A 21,789-nucleotide genomic window follows, 5' to 3' on the forward strand; every position below is an offset into this window, starting at 1 on the left:
GAACTTGCTACTATGCCTGCACCGTCGCATTCAAAATTATAGTTCAAATAACTCTGTGTTTTAGTTGGCATAGCAGTTCAGAAGTGCTTTCACTTCAGAAATAACTAGAAGTTTGAGGGGAGTTGTTTTTTTCTATAGAGATAGGCAGTATTAGCACCATTTCATTTGCTTTTTTCCATCTCATCCTGCCTTGTGGTTGAGAGGGCTTTAAAATTGGGTAAACACTTGCCGCCTGCTTAAATATATTGGCTGTAATTCAGATGCTCTCAAATATTCATTTATAATATATGGCTAACTCTCTCTTGTGCTTATATTTTTCATAGCTTTTTATCATGTTTGCAACAGATCAGTTATTTGAGAAGTCTATTTTCACTCAAGCGAACAGTTGCAATAAAGAAATCGTGCTTTGTAATGAAAAGTTAGCATAATTTACCAGAGAAAACATGGAAGAACTCTTCCTGAATCGGTGCCCGTTCTGCCTGGCATCTGCTGACTGTTGTCTCGTCTCCTTTGCCTTTGAGAAAGGCAAAGCCTTTCTAAGCAAGGTTTGCAACCCAGAAAAGACAGCTGCGAAGAATGAGGAATGGGCAGCCATACAGACCTGTAAAAAATAAGCTGGATTAATTTTTAATGGCAAAAGGCAAGGTGTTACAGAAAATCCTGCTCTCTTGCATCTCTCCCTATTGCACAGTATTCAAAGCGATACTGATGCTGTGGCAAATGTCTGTGCTGGTGTCTCTCTGTGGCACAGTTGAACCTTTACATCTTGTCAGTAGAGTTGTATATTTGATAATGAACATAAACCAGCAATATTGGATGCAAACCTTATGATTTTGTAGCAGAGTTATGCCAGAGCATTCATGCGGGCAATTTGGCTGAACGATCTGTCTCTAAACTGAGTCTTTGTGTACAGTTGTCCACTTTGAATAATATAAACACAAAGGGAACAATTATATCTTAGAGTTACGCGATGTTTATCTAGCACAGATCCACTGTCCAAGTCCATAGGTATTTTTACATGCTGACTGCTGTAACTAATGCAAACCAGTTTGAATGCAATCCCACAAACAGCTATTTTAAAATGGAAACATTCAGTGACTGTCTCGCTCACTACTTACCTGTCTTAACTACTGCTATGGATAAAGAGCTGATTAAAAAATAAGTTTTGCCACCAGGAACATCGTTAAGTGGATTTGAACTGACCAAACCAAGGAGCCTCTCCTGTGTTTGTAGCCTCTCTTCTGGCAGCTGTTTCCTGGGCTGGCCTCAAATGTGAGGAGATAGATCTTCACATCATCGCAACACATCTGCCTCGGGACTTCGTGTAGTCACATTTAAAAGTACTGCATTCAAAAGTACTGCAAAAGAAATTCAAAAGCAGAGTAAATGTTAACAGAGGTGCTTTGGCTCAAGGGGAGCACAGCTGCATTTTACCATAGCCGAAACTTCACTGGGATCACTGATGGTGATACAAGGTACAGCATTGCAAACAAGGTGGCAAAAACAACATGCAAATTTGTGTTCACAAATGTAGAGTTGTTCACAAATGTAGAGTTTAAACGAAAGTTTGTTTTAGGGTGCAGTATTTTGCAGGCTACTCAGAGAAAAATATTCTGTAGAGAGTCTGAGCCAGAGGAGCTCAAATTCGCTCTTCCTGCAGTGGCGGAGGAACAAGCCAAGCTTTTGGTTGGCCTTTCTGTTACAGATCCAGAAGAACATATCAAACAGTTATAATACTGGAAGGGGGTTTTGATTATACAAATAAGAAATACAAGGAATGATTTTTCCTGGGACTAAGAGAAGGAACGTAGGAGAGGAAAAGCTGTGACCGAAACGGGGGGGATTTCTGGGAGACTGGCATGGAAGCCTTCCCTCCGTGGGTTTTTTATTCAAACTTTAAACCTCTGTTGATTTTCTCCGAGCAAGAGCCTGAGTAGGAGGGAACTTCTGTACAGTTGCTGTAAGTGCAGCACTTCTAGTGTAAAACTGCTCAACATGGCAGGCTGGTCTCAGAGCCTTTACCCTGCACGTGCTGAAGGGATGTCTCAGGAGGGTGACGTGCGGACATCAGCAGCTACCAACATCAGCATTTCATTCCTACCATGGCATTGCATGGATCTCTGGAAGTCGGATCTTTCCATTTAGTTGTATTTTGCATGTTTAACTTTTTTAACATACATCATGAGAGACCTGCATACCGCATGGCTATGTATTTTTCAAAAAGGTTTACCACCTTTCTGTGGTGGTCTGAACAAGAAAATACAAATTATTTTAACCGTTGCACTACGTAGGAAATCTGTACCTGTGCAACGAAAACAGGAGGACATTTCAGCATAGACGTGATATGAGATATACTGCATCCCTGTTGTGGAGGATTTTGAATTTGTTACTCACCTATACAGTATTTGCAATCATAAGTCCTGTTATTTGCTCATTAGCTGAAATGCACATTATCATTTGTGGCATTTTTCTCATTAATCATTTTCTGATACTTTAAATAATCAAGATCCGCTGGAGGGAGATTTATTGCATGCATTTTTTTTCCCATTACAATTATTTTTGAAATAGTTTTATTCTTCTTGCTTCACAAATGCTGAGTCATTTCCTTTCTGCTTTTTATCTTTAATGAACCTGATATCCAAATTCACAATGTACGTTAGTTTAGATGCCTTCTTGCTTTGCAAGAGAGAGAGAGAAAGCATATCAGTCCCTACAATGCTGGAATGCCAAGTTGATAAAAATGTGTTAAATTAATTGATTCTTAACCAATTGCAAGAGGAAAGTGTATTGCATTTTCCAAATAGAGTATCAGAAAAACGGAACAATTTGATATGGAAACAGCCATATGGCAAAGCCTGTTTCCTCAAAATGAAGTTTAAAGATGAAAGGAGTAATTCAGTGATAAGTTCTGTTCTCAAAATGCATGTGGGCACTTGGGAGGCAGTGACGCTTTAACTCTAGCAGGCTCAAGTCCATCTAAGACAGTAACATCATTAAGACTTTTTCGTAGTGTAACTGTAATTTAGTATTTAATGCTAATTTGATGCTTTCTCAGCTTTGCAATCTTTCAGGTGCTTTCGTACTAAAATAAATGCGAATGAGTCAAAATCACCAGGGCAGAGAAATGTGTTTCTGGGTTTATCTGACTCTCGTCATCCAGTTCTGAACAGCAGCGTTAAAAAAATGCATTGACCAAGGTTGCCAAGAATATTTTGTGCTCTTCTCTACTTGCACATCACTAGAAAATGCACTGCTGACTGAATTCTTTAACCTTTTGGCAATATATTATGAAGTGCTAGCTGGCAGGTAGTTCGGTACTTTTTTCACCGCAAGGCCCTATAATGTAATCACAGTTGTAAAAGGAACTTGTGAGTGAAGCAACTTGATCATTCCTCGCAGCGCTGCGGTGCCAAGTGCTTACAGGAGAGCGAGGGAGAGGAAACACCAGGACCCCAGGGATTTATTCTACCCAGAAACGGCACGAGATATTTAAACAAAGGTGAAGCTGCTTTAGGTGCTGTCTGCTTGCTGAGGATTATATCGTAGCCGATGTTTAATTTTGCTTAAAGCAGAGGTAAGCCTGTATTTTCTGTGTGTTGCTGTGATGAGCCTGCATATTAGTCTGATTTAGCAGCAATTTGCAATGCTGCACTCACTGAGGAAAAACCTGTGGCAGTGTGATCCTCCCTTGATCTGATCCACCAGAAATGGTCTCTCAAGGCAGGTTAGTAACATTTTTAAAGGGAAATGTAATACCTACCTGGAGGTGCTGCTAGTGGTAAAATACAACTTGAAGGGCTTGAAAGTTGCAGCTCGAACAAATCGAACTACAGAAAAGGTACAGAATATTCAGATCCATTAACAGAATGCTAATTGTTGTGAGAAAAAGGAGAGGACTTTCTGAAGCTGTAATGTCGCCTGAGCAGTATGCTGTGCCGTTAAATGAGGGCTGAGTTATTATTCAGAAACTTTTTAACTGTACAAAAAGGCATGTGACATCTTTTTCCTAGAAGATGCTTTGGCACCAATGGTTTGACAGTGTTTCAATTTATAATTTTAATGGAAATTATTAAAACAATTAGACTTTGGGTTGCTATTTTATACATCAGATAGTTCTCAGGAAACTTTTTGAAGACGCATAGCAATAGTAAGGTTTTTTTGTTCGTGACATCATATAAATTGCCTTATTGGTAATATCTTCTTGCAAAACATTTGTCTTTTAGTAATCATACAGTCGTTGCATGGTTTCGATAATAAATACTGAAGTATTTGTAATGGTGAAGACTCATATTTTTGTCCACCGTTTCAGTGGACAAATGTTCTCACTGTACTATATGCTATTTCTCTTCTAAGAGTTGGCTGGTAATAAACAAAGATGGAATATAACTCTGTGTTTTACTGTAAAAATGTTACTGTTGAAGTGCTCTTCTGAGCTTCTTATTTCGTTCCATCTCACTTTCTCCTTCAGTCTAACAAATCCAAGTGTATATGAGAAAATGAGTGCTTGAACTTTTATAAACTGTTTATATAGTAAATAATTTGTTGGAAACATGATGTTGTTGTTTTGCTAATTGAATTTCACTGAAATAGGCTTTAAGAATTGAAGAACTAGGCATTTATACCTATTATCAGTTTCTTTTACATATTCTGCCTTCATATAGCTCTTTGCATATATTTGAACAAGGTAATTAATATGCTGTTATTTCGTATGTTTATAAAGAGTGTTTAGTGCAATCCCAGCAGTAAAAACTCATTACCATGTATCATCACTGATTGCCTCATTTTGGCTGACAGACAGCTGCTCATTTCACTTCATTGCAAGTATGTGGACAAAACTATTAATTTAAAAATCTTTGGACAAAAATACCGATAATTTAAGAAGCCATAACTAAACTTTTTTTTTTTTTTTTTTTAACAGATACACTTGCTTTTAAATTAAGATACGTGTGCCCTGGTTAGGCACAGGTTTTCTTCCCTGACATGAGAAATTCATATGTATCAGGATAATACTACAAAACCGCATGCTTGTTTTTACATTTTTTTTCTCAGTAAATATGCCCAGGACCATCTCTTTTTAAGGAGATAAAATTTGTAAAAGCAGTTGCTCAAAGTTTTGAGGCCATCGTCAGATAGTAAATAATAGCCTGATTTTCAAGTTATTGTTTACTTTTGTTATGAACATGGATCACCAGCCGTTCTTGTCATTTGTTGCCAAAGAGCTACTTCAGCTTTGCAGAAATCAGTAGGAGCTGTTGGATAAGTAAAGTTACTTTCCTTTGAAATCTAAGTGCAAACTGTTAAGTTTCTGAGTTTGCAAGTTTGCTTTGCAAGGAATAACACAGTCCAAAGCTGAGGTTCTGCAGTGCACTGGCTAAAATGCCATGAAAGCATCAATATAACCATTAACAGCATTTCAGTAAAGTCACCCTTTGTTAGGATTGGTGCTTTTTGTTCCTTTGTCTGCAAATATGTAAGGAAAAAAATATGATGTGTAATTGCACTATCGGTTTTGTATTATCTGAAAATATTTCTTAGTAATGAAATTAGTTTGCAAGCTGAATGTGTGAATTTATAAATACAGTTATAAGCTACAGTTTTTCCGAACTCCTGAAAAAAAATATATCTTCATAAATTATCTCAGCTGAAAAAGTGAATATTATTTCTAGAAGGTTTTGTTATTCATAATAGTATTAAAGTTGTCTGTAGGTTTGTTTTAATAAATAGAAGTGGGAAAAAAGCACATGATCTTTTATTTTTGGATTTTAAACCTCGGGATCTAACACCACAGAATATAAACAACATTCTACTTTCTTTGAATACATTGTGTGATAGTTGGAGGAAATATTTAAAAGACCACTACTGCGATGTTTCAGATGTCTTTTTATAAAAACAGCTTTAGATATTGAGGAGAGTATAGCAGAATACACAGAATGGAAAATACAGTGGAGCATTGCAGGATATAAATTTAGGAAAAAATTGTATTTAAATGTCGTATATTTTACTATTTATCTTCTGTCTATAGTCACTATGCATTTTCAATCTTTGAGATCAATCTACTGCTGAATTCATCTGAGAGATGTACACATGTAAAAGAACAAATGCTGTTTGAATTATGTCTTCTTTTTTTTCTGTGTTTTAGGACTATTAGCCAAGGGTAGCTTTGTTAATTCATGTGTAAATATATTTTGTTGTTGTTTAAAAGTGCTACATGCAGAGTGAGTGGGATGCTGCAGAACTTGTAACTCAGTAGGTCTCCAAGCAGCCAAGTTTGAGGTTGTAAGTCAGAAAGGACCAGAAGGAAATTTACCCCTTGACATTTCTGTTTTCTAGTTCTTTGAATTGAGGATGGCTCTTACTATTCCAGCTGGCATAATCTTGTTGGTGTCTCGCACAGTCAGTGTGCAAACCCACAATATGGTCACAGTCCTGCCAGGTCACAGTCAGAGCTGGCTTGGAGCTGCAGTCCTTCTGGGCTCTCTGTGGATGCACAAACAGGCCAGATACCGTGAATAATTTGCCCTTGAGTCATGCGATGACATTGAGGATTAGTCCCCTTCTTGTTATCCCTTTATTCATGGATTTAGCTTTGCTCTCTGGAGTGTTCTTTAAATCAGTGACGAATTTTCCGTGCCACATACCCAGGTGCTGCATGTGTGTAAATTTGCTTCTTTTTTTGGTGCTAACCAAGAAGTTGCCCTCTCAAGGTACCTCTCCTTATAGGCAGTACATAGAAGACCATGTCAGGATTGTCTTCTTCAGCCCTACAGAGGTCTCTCACGCTGTCCTGTTGACTAAGTCACCAAGCTTGTGTCCTTGCATATTCTATTATGTCCCCTCGCTTTGTTCCGTGGCATGTAATACACACCTTGGCATCACAGGATTAAAGCTTTACTCCAGCAGGTCATGGCACAGCCCTTCCTGTTATTTCAGACTTTCTATACTGAAACATGAGCAAAATGTAGTAATTGCCTCCAGGCACCACATGGAGCCCAGAGGAAAAGCCAAGCCAATGGTGATGCCATGTGTAGTCGTGTTTTTGCTAAGGGCAGTCATGGACACATGTCATTGTGGGCCATTTGTCCTGGCATTGTCCTCTCTGAATTGGATGCCTTTAGGAATGTAAAGCTAGCCTTGAGGTATCTCAAGTAGGCCGTCTTAATTCTATAGATACTATCACTGACCCTTTCTCCCTAACATAAATCCATTGTCAATAGCGTTTTGCTCCTGGCCACTATATTTGAAGGTGATAAGAAGTACAGAATTTGGGGACACATCAATTACATTGATATTTTGTGGAAATGTAAGATAGTGCATACAATAACAAGCTTGGGGTTTTTATCTTCATCATTACATACATCTAGATTTCCATTAATTTATTTTTGTCTGAGAAAACCAAAATCAGAGACCAGTTTCTTGTCAGAACAAAAAGGAATCACTATAGGCTATATTTATAATTGGTAGACTGAAATAACACATTGCACACACTCACTGGTGTGTTGTAGCAGGAGTGCTACAACAAGGCTTTTGATTAATTACAAAATGCTTACGAGCTGTGTATATTTTGTAGCTGTAGACATCTTGATTTATTATCCTTTTGCATCAGTTATTAAATCTGCAAAAATGATCATCACAATTGCTCTGTAATAGTTTTCGCTGGCTTGTACCTGTTAAAGTATGTGTTTACATGCAATTTATGCACATCAGTTTGCATTTCTGCAGCAGAAAACCTTACACAATTGACACAGCAGACAGAAGCATACAGACCATTTTTGAGTGAATTTTGCCCCTAAATGGTATTCAGTATAGAGACAGTGTCTGCACAATGAATATAGTGTAATTTACACATTGCAGGCAAATAACCATAACATATTATTTAATTGTAAATATCAAACTAATAAAAATGAAGAGCAGGACCAAGCATTCTCCAATAGATACCCAGACAAGAGCAGAAAATCTTCTCAATATATCATAGCATAGATATTGAACTTGAATATTTTGTTAGCCTGTACTGTGCATATAAAGACAGCATTCCAAAGATATACGCAGAATTGCTAGAATAAAAGTAATACAAGATGAAAATGAAAGAAAACAAAACAAAACAAAACAACACCACCAACAAAAAGGCAAAACATTCTAAAGAGCAGAAGGACCACTGGTAGTTGTTTATATCCTGTATTTCCTTGTGCAGCCAAGGCAGGACTGGAAGTTGTGCCCCAGAATGTCTTCACGTTACTGGGGCACCTTTAGAAACAAGAGCAGTTCCCCACTCAGCTGTGTGCAAACCAACCACCCTCCCTCACAGAACTGGGTTTTGCTGAGAGGTTTACAGGAGTACACCAACAAGATAAGTTGTTCTCATTACTTTTTGTGCTGTAAGTGGACAAAAGCAATATGATATGCATAGCTGACCAAGTAAAACTTCCAAAACCCATGCAACATGTGTTTCGGTTCTTAGTCATGGGCAAAAGCATTTCCCTTTATGCCATGAAACTCTTGATGTATTTTACCATTCTGTCTTGGGTTACTTTTATGTTAAATTTCTGATTGTACTGCAGAATACTGATACTGAATTATAAAATGAAATACGCGGGAGGACTCTAGTTTTCCCAGGAAACATTGTGGATATTAGTAGCAGTTATAAAAGGATGCAAAAGAATTTTTTTTAATCTTCAACCTGGAAAAAAAATGTTGACAAGAAAAAAAAAAAAGTGGAATTCAGCACAGTAAAAGAAAGCGATGACTTGAAAAATATTCAGAAAAGATAATCTGGTATTTGCAGCACAGCAAGACAAGCTTGTGGACTTGCTTATGGCCATCCACAAGGATTCCTACTTAATGGTCTGCACATTTAAAATCTGTGGAGCAAAGAAGCATGTTCAAGCAGCAAGATGGAGGTTATCCACGATAATACAAAATTACTCTTTCAAAAAAACCCACTTGCTATTTTCCATCTCTAGTGTGGCTCAAAGCTAAGATTCACTTCTGTAATGTAGTCAATGGATATTTTTTACAATTATTATTTCTGTCAATGTGTTCTTCATTATGCTTTCCCACCAGCCTGGCTCTAATCCCTAAGTTTCAGCACCCACCGTGTTGTCCAGGTGGTCCAGAGTAACATCTCTTTCCCAATTTGTGCCAAGGTCATGATGATCTTGTAGCTCCCTTTACTGCCTCATCCCTCCCATTTCCTGAGCCATGAATACTCACAGGCAGCCCTGTTCAGCTGCCCACATTTCAGGCTCTACCATATTATATCCTTCTAGTTATGCTGTCCAATCTGGCTTGCTCCAGAAAAGAAGGCAGAGGGCAAACCACATAATCTCACACACTTTGTAGGAGCAGATGGAAACAGAGGCACTTTCAGGCAGGTCCCAGCAAGACAGAGAGATGCACAAAACAACACGTGTGGCAAATGCTTAGCTACTGACAACGTGAGAATCCCGCTTTGGTGTAGGGCTCTGCATGTGGGTTATACATCCTATGCTGCCTTTTGGTTCATTTTTGGTGCTCAAGCTTACCTTTCAGCATTGATACACTAGACAAACCATCTCTTTTTAAAGATAAAGCTCTGATGCAAAATGTAGCATTTGATTTTCTACATACAGAGTCACTGAAGTTCCAGCAAATACCTTCCACAGCCACCTGCAGTGTCCCAGAGTGGAGCCTGGTCTGCTGATGTACCTTGTCTGCTCTGCCTCATGTTCCGCAGCACTGAATCATGCGTTTTCAGCTGACCAAGGACCGGGAATTTGGATGAGCTGCAGTGGCCCACAGCAAAACCTCAGAGCTGTTGGCCTCTGAAGGGAGTAAAGGGTCTCTGGAAGCAGCCGATTTCTTCCAGTCAGAGGCATTTGTTTCTCTGCTCCTGAGTGGCCACAGATAAACAAGCCCTGGTCCAGAAGGCTTAAGAGGAAAACCACAGCCCCTTTTGCTGTGGTGACGTCTCTAAGCCCAATATATGAATTCTTTCTTTTTTGCTTTGGCCATGTTTGCTGTCTGTCTGCTAGCTCCAAAGATGTTACTGTGGTAACTCAGGGGGAGCTGCTCTGCCTTGTGGTTTCTCCCTGCCCTCCACCAGCCCTGCAGACCCAAAGAGCAAGGACCAGCTCTTCTCCACAGCCTGGGCAACGGGCAAGCCTTGTGGGGGCTACCAAAGCCATAACTTTTATGCGAAAAGAGATCCAGATCTGTCAACTTCAAACATCAATGATGTCCACGTGAAACAGGAAGGTGAAAATTGTTTCAGAGCAATTCAGTCTCTGCAGCAGGTGGAGGCGGAAGAAACATTTACTTTTTCAGATGCTCCCCTGAGGAGACTGTGAAAAGGAAGCACAGACTTTGCAAAGAGTGAATGAAGGAGCACTGAAATGAAGGGGCAAATGCAGGAGAATGTTTTTGTAAGCATTTTATAAAATCTACCTACTGCTTCCTGAAAGAAAGTAATATTACCCATTGAATCATAGGCGGAACTAAGTGAAAAAGAACAGAACACTGAGTGTGAAGTCAACACATGCTATTACGTCACATAGAGACTTTGGTAGAAGTATTTTGGTTAAAGGTGTTTGAGAACAATTGCCATCATCTACAAGCGTAACTTCTGCTACATGACAGTGGAATTCATTGTAGATCAGCCACTGCACCTTGAGCCCATAACCACCCCTGCAAAGGACTGGAAGCTCTCCTTGCTCAAGGAGAACACGAAACCTTCCAGGTGGAACTCAAATTGCATTTTAAAGAGTGTGTGATGGAAACTTTTCCAAATGGATCAAATCTTTAAACAATTTCACAAGACTGACATTAGTCTGTAGCGTTCAGATGCAAGCCTAGACTGCTTACTTTGAAGAATTTATGTGGTGAAAAGCAATATTTTGCTGGGTCACAACATACTGGTTTTTTGATACTAGGTATTTTAGTACTAACATTTTTCTGTGGAATGCATGAAGGTCTTTTTCCCTCTTTTTTTTTTTTCTGTGAGAGTTGTAAATTCTTTTGTGGTCACCCAACCTAACTAACAAGATGGCTAGAGACACCTTACTGAGTATACGGTTAGCAGACATGGTCACAGTCATCCTGTCTACACTTGAACTGTGTAAAGGTTATTCATTAAACACCTAATTTCTAGCAGTTTGCCCTAACGAAGACCTTCAGTTCACAGCCGTTTTAAAGAGAAGCCATTGCCAGTTTGCAACTGAAGAACGGAGATTCTTTCTTCAATCAGAATAATATTTTTGTATTATTAAATAGTAACAGTCAAGTCAGATCACTGTTCTTGGGGGAAAACTGCAAGGAAAGGCTTTGCTCTAAGTTGTCATTCTAACCATCGCTTCTTTTTCTCTGCTTTCAGAAGCTGGCAACAAGAAGCTGAAGAGCACGATACAGAGAAGCACAGAGACAGGAATGGCAGCAGAGATGAGAAGTCGTATGGTTCGACAGCCAAGTCGAGAATCCACTGATGGCAGCATAAATAGTTATAGCTCTGAGGGCAAGTAAGTGGCATTAAAAATACCAGTAATGTAGGAGAAGTTTCCTGTCTTTGCGAGAAAACTTGGGATGGGAACAGAGGTCCCAGCTCTGGCTGAAGGGGATAGCTCTGTGTACAGATTGTTCCTCTTGAAACATTTGCAAACTGACCTATTTTAGGCACATAACACAAATTTCTTGAAAATTGAAATTGAGAGAGGGCTTCTTAAGGATTCGTTTTCCCTGTCATCCAGTGAGGCATTTTGTTCATCAAAAGACAACTAAATTCAGACTGCATTATTCAAAACAAAACAGAGGGGTACTTTTTCTTTGAGTTATGTTTAGATTAACTCAGAGTTAAACTTCAGATGCTGTATGTAAATCCCTGTGATATGAAACTCTGTTCAGTAATACTGCAAACACAGAAAGTTTAGTTTGGAGTTGGTCCAAGTCTCTTATTGAGCATTGTAAACCCAGAGCCCAGCTGCCCCATCAGCTGAAATCAGGCAGACAACTGTGGGGAGCAGGGCAGCTGTTTTCATTCGCTGCTGCACCACTCAGGATATAGGAAAGGAGAACAAAGGCAGACCTGACACAAAAGTGCGCACAAAAACTCCAATTTGGAAAGGCTGGGGCAGCCAAGGTGTGGATCCGGAGGTCATAGCATGCAACTGGAGGACAGAAACTGCAAGGCAGAGCCTTAAATTGTTGACCTGAGAATCGGCCTCTGAGTAAGGCAGAGAAGAGAGAAGCCTGGGAGGCAAACGGAGTGCTCGCTTCTTATTGGGACATATTGCAGGCTGGGCGTGCATAGTGGGACTGAGTCTGAAGTTCATCCTTTAGAATTAGGTCCAGCTTCAAGGTAAAGTGAGCTATCATAAGCTGGCAGTCACACTATCTGCATCGAAGGTCTTGTTTCTGCCTCCTTAGCTGCTGCGCCTGTTCCCCATCTCTTGCTGTTTCGGTGCCAGTTCTGCCTCTGACCAGTCTCCTTACCTCTCTCAGTGCTCGCATACAATAGATTTCTTCACATCTGACCACCTTTGTCCTGCTTTTTTGATCCATAATTTGGTACCAGCTCCCTAACTTTTCACTAAGTTTCTCTCCCAGACTCTTGGTTTGATGGAGTTACCACCTCTTCCGGTTGATTCCTGATCCTCAGTATAGGTCAGCTTCATTTCCGGACTCCAAACCCACTTTGCACTTGACCTTAGCCTTCAACACTGTCCCAGATCTCCACATCCTTATTCCAGTCCCTGGCAAGAGTACAGAAACAGTGAGGCCAGTGAAGTGTGAACACCACCAATATCTAACAATGACTCTGAAGGGAAGCCCAGGAGAATGGGCCAAAGGAGGCAGATAACAAATCTCAGGTGAAACATTTAAATATATTTTTCTGCAATGAAGGAAGAGAAGCAGTCCATAAAGAGGACAGAATGCCATAGGCAGAAGGGATACCAGAGGGCTCTGTTCAGCATGGTGCTGTACTTTATGGCTTAGAAAACGTCTCTGAAGTCTTCTGCTTTTCTATGATTCTGTGATTTAGCTGTAGATCAAATCTCCAGATGCTCCGTAAACTTCCTTGAGTTCGATAGAATAACGTTACTTTACAGCAGCTCTGGATTTAGATCGCAGTGAATGAAGAATGTTAAATGCAGAGATTCTTGTAAGAAAGATGACCAATATAGCAATTTTCAACTGTTTAATCACTTCCCCCATGTGCATCACTGGCTTATTTGTAGAACTTGAGTGGAACACAACTGCAAGGTGGAGGGGAAGCTGCAGAAATGCGTCACAGAATCAGGGGTACATGCACTGCGCCAGCTGATCCTAAAATCCTCTTCCTCTCCCCTTTCTTCTTCTGGGCCTTTTTCAAACACTAGAAATGTCACTTTTAGCTTGAGATGTTATTCCTAGTGTCAGCATGAATCAGTTTTTGATAGCACCTTGTATTCAGACTTCCCCTACACTTGAATAGCAAAGCTGTTCGCTAGATTTTTCCTCTCCTGTGAGATTCCCATCAAAATCAGTGAGAGCTTGACTTTGGTTGCTTGAGTAGTGTTTTGTCTGCAGCCCACTCTTGACATTAATATAGGCAGGTAATGATGACAATTGGAAATGCTTGTGTTAAGTTTGCACAGGCTACTTTTCCTTCCATGTGCATGTGTACATGATGATACTGACTTTACTTTCAGGATCACATAGTTTATTGGCAGTATCATGCCTCATCCTGCATTTTATAAGGCCAATCAGATGCATAGCTCAACTGAGAATGCAGATTCCTACAGTAGTTATCCCAGGTAGCATGTTATGTTCTTCCATTTGACCCATAACTGGAGTTTAATGAATTAGAATTAATACACATTAAGGTGAATGTCTGCTTCACAGCCTTTATTATTATGTGTATAGCTAGAGGTGTCTGAAAAGTGAGAAGGCTCTCAAGTGAACATTTTCAATGTTGTTAGTCATTCCATAGCAAAATGTAACATGTTTTGGGGAAAAAGGCCGAAGAAATGAGCAAGAAACTTTTCATAGCAGGGGCAAGGGTGAATGGGTAGTGCCACTGTGGAGAGAAGCAGGTTGTGTGTCTTGGTCAGGGAGAGTGGGCTTGAAGCTACATCTCAAGGTTAGGTGAATGCTGTAACTAGTAGGCTGATGGTTGAACTGGAGACCATGGGGTTTTTTTGCTCCTCCATCTAAAGAAACATTAAAAACAAAACAAAAATATTTCCAAAAACTAAACTTCTGTGAAAAGTTTACCTTTTGGTAAATCAGAGTTTTCTAATGAAAAGCACTGATATTTTCTGGCCAGCTTTAGTTACAGGCAATCTATATGTTTCTGCAGGAATAGTAAGAGCAGTTAGTCTTGAAGACAGGAATCGGCTTTTTATATCCATCTAACTGGGGTTTGCAAAGAGTTTTCACTGTGAATTGAGTCCATAAGCCCGATCTGTGGAAATCAAAGCTTTTCACACTAGATATTTTCCTTAGGAAGTTTTGTTACTTTCTCCAGTCTAACAAGGAATTTCCTTTGAGGGAGAAGGAGGTACAGAATAGTGGATGATCTGCTGGGTAAGATGCTATCTAGACTTGCTTCAAAGTCTGTTCTTCTGTTCCTCAAATTGTGATGAGGAAGTCAAAGCTGAGTCTCCCCACCATGGATTGTTATCGCCCTTCCTTCCTTCCCTCCTTCCTTCCTTCCTTCCTTCCTTCCTTCCTTCCTTCCTTCCTTCCTTCCTTCCTTCCTTCCTTCCTTCCTTCCTTCCTTCCTTCTTTCTTTCTTTTTGTTGGGAGATTGTATGTCTATTAAAAAGGAAGTTGAGCTTCTGTAATACAAGCAGCTTGGAAGAGCACATATATTCATATGTCCTGAAAGAGGGGTGGTTACCAGCTGTAGATCCAGATGTGGCTACCAGACTATTTTGGCCAGGGGGTGGCAGTAGGTTTAACTCTAATCAACACTAGTGCTACCTTCCAGTTTACTGCTTCATTAAACAGCTGCAGCAATCAGATTAATTTAGTATATACATCTGTTTTGCCTGTTTGCTTAAACTGGTGCAGATGGAGTTTGGGTGTGTGTATAGATACAAAACAGTATTACAAGGTAAATCAAGCATTCAGGAATGAAGAATGATAGGCTATTAAATTTCTTGAGGCTTTAAATGTTTTCTCATGCAAGGTCACTCATAGTTTATTCAGCTGTCAGGCTCTTCGCTGCTCCTGGAGAACTCCATAGCAAGAACTGTTTTATGGACATCTTTGGGTCCATGTGCAAAATTTCACTACACTGCTTTGGATTTCATGGGAGATGGCTCCTCCCTGATGCTGCAGGACAATTTGTGGTTGCGCATCCTTAGCTGCTTGCCTTGTATCAGTAGTACTTCGGAGGTAAATATAGTAGGACAGTAGAAATTAATCCTATTCTTATGCTTAACCAGCTTCTATTTTTCTTCAGCTTAATATTTCCTGGAGTACGGCTGGGCGCTGACAGTCAGTTTAGTGATTTCCTCGATGGACTTGGACCTGCCCAGTTAGTAGGCCGACAAACACTAGCAACCCCTGCCATGGGTAAGAAGAATACGTTCTCTCTGTTAACTTACTAATAAAATTATCTAACACACAGTACCAGACTACAGCACCAAAAAGACTTTTACGAAGTGGCTTCCTTCACTGTAAGCATGAAGGTCCTGTACGCAGTCACTGGTATTCCTAGCGTGCTAGCATCCAAAATGGGGTGAGAAACAGTATTTGCCCCGTTTGAGGTGTTGGCTCATCTCATTTGCAGTTTGAAGACAGGGGTTGCACTTCACTTCCCACTCAAAATTATTGTGCCTTCTCCATTGTAGCTCACTGCAAAGTCTCAGCTGTTCAGAGTTTACATTTACTCGCCACAGATTATATTGGATGTAACAGACAGTTTTCTGGCCAAACTCTGCACTTGTCCAACCCTCTAAGGCCAGAATGTGAAACTTCTGCCCCCATTTGCAATGCCTGATAATCAGTTGCTGATAAAGCCAGTGTTTGTCATGGAAGAGACAAATTCCTTTTCTACAGCAGCTGCCTGGGGTTATTTGTGACTTTCTCTGTGTTCCAGACCAGTCTGTTTCCCTATAGTAGCATTAGCTGTATCTTGGCTATGATTAGAGTATGTGTGTAAGTGTGCAACAGCGCAGTACTGCGTAGGTATCTTTGGAAAGGTTTGATTTTTTTTTTTCTTATACATGAACAATTCTTAGACATGCTTTAGGATTCTGAGTGAGGAGTCCCTGATTCACTGCTTTAACCATACTTCTGCTAGAAATTATAAATGCCCAATGCTTCAGTACATCTATCCTGGAAGAATCAGCTTCAGGAAGGGCTACTGAGCCACTTCTGAAATAAGAGAGAGAAACAGAAAGAAAAATTGCAGAAGAGAGTGTTCCCCTCCCAACTCATGAGCAGAAGGAGACATAAAATTTCTTGAGAACACTTGGAGTACATCCCAAGGCAAGGATTGCTGTGTAAATCCAAATGACTGCTACTAATGCATTAATAAGCACTAAATTTCTAGAATTCATATTTTTATTATTATTTTGAAAGATAAGATATTTGTGAGATAATTTTTCCCAATAAATATCTATGTGGTTCTATCAGTATGAATATAAGGCTCTAGATTTCTCACATCTCTTTGAGTCTTGTTTTCTGACTAAATATTTTTATGCAGATTACTTGAGTAATACATTTACTTTCACTTGTTAGAACTGTTTTATTTACTAAAGGCTCAAGTTTTGTCCCCCGAAAAAGCACTCAGTTACGCCTTTCAACAATTTTCAGAAGACCTTCTATGTGGTATCCTTTCCTTAGTGACAATTTGAAAATGTTTGTATTATCGCGCCCCCTTCTGGTTCCCTGTCGTATGTTTTATTTTGGATGTGCTCTTTAAAAAGGCTTGTTGGAATTTTCCTGTGAACTATTTTTAGTGCAACACAGAGCTCCGTTTATTCAAGCAAAGTTTGATTGATAAAAAAATCTTCCCTACTGCTCTGTCATACTTCAAGTTCTAAGGTATAAACACTGCTTTCATATACTGCTAGATGAGCACGTGGAAATCTCATGCTCAGTTCATTTCAAAATGCTGCCTTTCTAAACCTGGACCCCAAAATCTATACTCAGGACCATCTATTTGTGAATGTGGGTTTTTTAGGCAGAGTTTACATGTCAAATATAGACATATGTGTCATGGATATACATATAGTTTATTTACCTGCATAGGCATCGTGTAGCTGCCCATGTCGTACTGTGCATTTTTTATTCTAAGTGGCCTGCTAGATTTCTACCCAGCTGCTTTTATGATATATGAAAACACATAGATACAACGCTTTGAGCATCAGCCCATAGTTGACTTCCCTGGCATTTTATTGATCTAGATCAGAACAGAACTTGGTCTCAGACTAAGCAGTTTCCTTTTTCTGCAGGAAATGTCATTTGTCAGAATTCAGGCAGGGAAACAAGTCGGAATATTTAATAGTGAAAGCAGCTTCTTATTTTAACATGCTGCATCATTTTATTCACTCCAAAAATGTGTGTGGAATATTGATAAAAACAAGAAAATTGTCACCCCTTACTTGTTGGAGTCTGTTGCAGAAAAAAAGACCTTTTGATCTCCTGGGGGCAGGGCATCATTCTCTGAAGCTGCGCTGCGACCGTACCTGGTCTGGTGGGTGCCTCTGCCTTACACTGAGGATCCAGTCAGGGTCTGTAGTTACAGAAGAAGGTTTCAGCATTAGCCTCTACCAGGAGTTCTCCTCCCGGCTTTGTCAGACAAGAAGCCTTCGCACTGCCAGCTCTTGCGTCTCAGCTTGGAAGCAGAAGCTTCCAGCCGAAGGGATTTCTGAAGTTGAGTTTGGGTTTTAGGCTCTCTGAGTGTGGGACCACTGTCAGGGCACACATGTCAGCACCTGGCAACCTGGGGCAACAGTCCGAGGTAGGAAGTCTCTAGATAATTCAACAGTGCAAAATTAAAGTTGTGGTGATCATACCCTAGTAGAAATCCTGAGCTCTGGTAGAAACTGTTCACCAAGAGAGGGCACCGTGCTCCTTACATATATATCTTTTAGTATATACATCTTTTAGTCTTCGTTTAAGGATGGAAAAATTCAAGTGATCAGGAGGAGAGGTGACAAGCACACTAATGCATCAGACTAGTAGCAAACGTCTTTCTGTTTCTCACTGTTGTACCGTCTCCCCGGCTGTGCTGCTTCTCTGAAATGTGGGTTTCTTTCTTCTCCCTCTCAGGTGACATCCAGATTGGAATGGTGGATAAAAAGGGCCAGTTAGAAGTAGAAGTTATTAGAGCCCGTGGCCTCACACAAAAACCTGGCTCCAAATCTACCCCGGGTAAGGAAAAAAAAGGCCATATAAGAACAGGAAACAAGAATATGAAATGTGCTGACGAACTGTGGATCGGAGGCTTTTTGAGCTCCTCATTAGCTGTCACTACCTTTGCATTTGTTTGGTTTGCTTTTCAACAAGGAATGTGTGCGTGGCTATATCCTTGGGACCAATGTCCACTCCTCACCACCTTGCCAGTTGCATCCTTCCTTTCAAGGAATGGTTTTCAGCAACTCTGCATCCATTCTAGAAGGAACATTTGCAGAAATATTTCTGCGTATCTTAGGCAAGTTATGTATCTCAGAGGGGCTTTGTCGATGTAGATGAAGTCCTTTGTGTTTGTTCCACATCAAAACAAGAGATGGAGAACATATGAAAATGCTTTGAACAAACAGCTGAAGAGACCCACATGCCAGGATCTTTTGTATGCAACAGTGCCTCAAAAGGCAGCAGGTTATGCTAGTGCCAGTGTCAATAATTTGTATAATGAATGAGATTTAATATTTTATCATTTTATAAGGCCATTTTTTAAAGTTCTCGTTATTTATAGAAATCTTTATTAGAGGAGATTTATAATCGCTGCCGCAACCACTGCTTACCCTAACAACTGGAACAGTTGTTTTAGATAACATTTTACAAGAATGGAACTTTACAACCTCCTTAGGAGCTGAAGATAAAGAACAATAAATGTCTGTGTTATCAGAGTGACTTAGTTTTAAATATTCCTTTCAATGCAACATCAGAGTCTTTTGTTTTGAAATATCTCTGACCCCTAAACATCCATAGAGACTCCAGAGTAGCTATCAGTGACAGCTAATTCCTGGCCAAAGAAAGTGGTTTTAAAAGGACAGAGATGAAAGGTAATTGTTGTTAGTAACATCTTAGATCATTACATTCAAAGTTTATAAAAACCAAATTTATTTCTTATGGGCTGTGTCATTTATTTTATGAATGTAGTTGTATTCAGATTATACAGTGAAGACAGCGTGTGTCATTTTCTTTCCACTCAGCTTCCTTTTAAGGCCTTTGTGCTCCAGCTCAGATGTGCAATGTAGATGTTTTTAAGTCCAAACATAAAATTAATGATGTTCTGTTTGCAGCTCCGTATGTCAAAGTGTATTTATTGGAAAATGGAGCATGTATAGCTAAGAAGAAGACAAGAATTGCACGGAAGACCCTTGATCCTTTGTACCAACAGACACTGGTTTTTGATGAAAGTCCACAGGGTAAAGTCCTTCAGGTCAGTTGCTTCTTAATCCCATTTTAGGCTATCATTTGGAGAAGCACTTGCATGTTTACTTAAGTTTAAGCAATATGCATAAACCCATTCCAGCTCACTAAGCATTTAATTTTATAAATACCAGCAAACACGTCCTTGTGGCTTGCAGTTTCAGACCTGCAAAATGTCTGGCTGAATTAAACATTTCTCTTTTGTTGACTCTCACTGCTGTCCTGCTGTGAGGTTTTCCCACAAGAGGGAGCAATCATTCACCCTTAAGAATCACATTTTCCTTACGCTACACACAACAGCAGGAGTGAAAGTATGAGCATGGATTTGGGAACAATGCTGAACCTGTATTTTATGTTCTTCCAGGTAATAGTTTGGGGAGACTATGGCCGAATGGACCACAAATGCTTCATGGGAGTTGCCCAGATCCTTCTGGAGGAACTGGATCTGTCCAGTGTGGTAATAGGCTGGTATAAATTATTTCCACCTTCATCGCTAGTGGATCCAACCTTGACTCCCCTGACGCGCAGGGCTTCCCAGTCATCTCTGGAAAGTTCAACTGGGCCTCCCTGCATTAGATCATAGTAGCAGGTGCTGTCTAATGAAAAGGTCACCCAGGATAACAATTGGAACCAGATATTCACATGATCAAAAAACACTGTTGGAGAGAGACAATCACTTCTGGTTTTGTTTGTAGTAGTTATTCAAAAATATTGCTGTTTGTCAAGAGATGGCTTAAATTGACAGAACAAAGGTATATCACATACGGCCAATCTATTAGCGGCTATCACCGATGCTTATAACGATTAAAAAAAAAAAAAAGAGAGAGAGGGAGAGACATTTAGATTTGACCTAAGTCAAAGATGACCCAAACTGGAAGCTCTCACTCTGTTAACAATGTTGTATTTTTCACATTTTGACAAAGCCCTCAAGCAGTGTTACCTTCCTGGTGTTTCAGCAGTTTTTCTGTACTTGTCACTTCCACGAGTTTTTTGCCATGTGATTCTGTTAGTTTTGTAGAAGTCCTCACAACGCTAACAGAGACCCTTCCTTTCTTTTTCTAAACCAAACAAAAAAGGGCTGAAGCATATCTCTGTAAGCATCGTTAAAATGTTCAACAGCCACAGTTACGATTCCAGCGAGTTCAAATAGTTTCTCAGTTCTGGGACTTCCAGGTCTCTCCTGTGGGAACCCAGAACAGATGACCAATCTAAGTTCTATTCTGAAAAATAAATAATCATCACAGTGCCACTTTTTCTTTGTAAAAAGCAGATATGTTTGCATTATATATAATAACTTTTATGTTTATGATGTTTTGCATGGAAAAATTTTGAAGAATTCTGCAACTACTGCTGGGGACTGGTATAAAGCAGCTTTGGTCTTAATTTTGACATTGAATATGTTACTGGTAATGCAGTTTTCCTCCTAGAAATGGAGAGGAAATATTTATGTTTCTGTGTATAAATGTATATTTGACTTCCCAAAACGTCGACCAGGAATGGATTGAGCATATGACACTTTCAGCTGTACCCAGGCTCCTCTGATGTGTGTCGCTTCAGACACACCTGTCTGCCCTGGATAGAGCATGGTATGAGTTGTTCAGTGTTTCACTGGAAATTCCAGTTGAAATATTCTGCACTTACTAATGTTTTTACCAAATTTTAGTTTACATTTCTTTGAGATTGATGCAAGCACAAGGCTTGATTTTTTAACGCAAGATATCTTACTTTTTGGAGACAAAAAAAAAAGAGTCAAATTTCAATTTGCTTTTTATTCATTTGAGTTCTTCTTGGCCTTGAGATCCCTTGTGATATTCTGTAAATGTGTGAACAACTGCAGATTCCTGCAGGTGCATTGATATGTTTTCCCTCCTTTTACAGGCCATTCAATTTTGTGATCACACAAATAGAGCAGCATGACTTGGAACTGTTCAAAGCTGCATGCACGTTTTGTAAAAAAAGATGAAAAAGGTTATTTAATAATGTATGTTAGTTCCACATAGGCCAGCTTGTATGTTGCATGTACTTGTACAGTTTGCTCGTAATTACTATACTGAAGTAACCAAGAAATCTAAGCCATCCATTTTTCTTATAGACATTTTGCAGGTTTTAGCCAGGCTAGGTCTGTGAGTCTGGTGCTAAATGTCTATAGATGGACTTTATTTTTTACCCTATGGAAAACGTGATGTAGTACGGACCAAATTCCTTCTAATAACTATTTTGGTGTAGATT

The 21,789-nt window shown here is 39.7% G+C and overlaps 1 protein-coding gene across 1 annotated transcript in view; it reads left to right on the forward strand.

The window, feature by feature from the left end:
* Positions 1 to 20,143, forward strand: part of LOC135986916 (regulating synaptic membrane exocytosis protein 1-like) — a 170,808-nt gene extending 150,665 nt beyond the window's left edge. Inside the window, exons 24-28 of the mRNA XM_065631472.1 lie at positions 11,345 to 11,486; positions 15,416 to 15,528; positions 18,235 to 18,336; positions 19,431 to 19,570; positions 19,925 to 20,143. Coding sequence (XP_065487544.1) covers positions 11,345 to 11,486; positions 15,416 to 15,528; positions 18,235 to 18,336; positions 19,431 to 19,570; positions 19,925 to 20,143 — 716 coding nt within the window. The remainder of the gene's footprint in view (positions 1 to 11,344; positions 11,487 to 15,415; positions 15,529 to 18,234; positions 18,337 to 19,430; positions 19,571 to 19,924) is intronic.
* The last annotated feature ends 1,646 nt before the right edge of the window (positions 20,144 to 21,789 follow it).

This window comes from Caloenas nicobarica, chromosome 3, assembly GCF_036013445.1.
Source record: "Caloenas nicobarica isolate bCalNic1 chromosome 3, bCalNic1.hap1, whole genome shotgun sequence".
In the NCBI taxonomy this organism is placed as follows: Eukaryota; Metazoa; Chordata; class Aves; order Columbiformes; family Columbidae; genus Caloenas; species Caloenas nicobarica.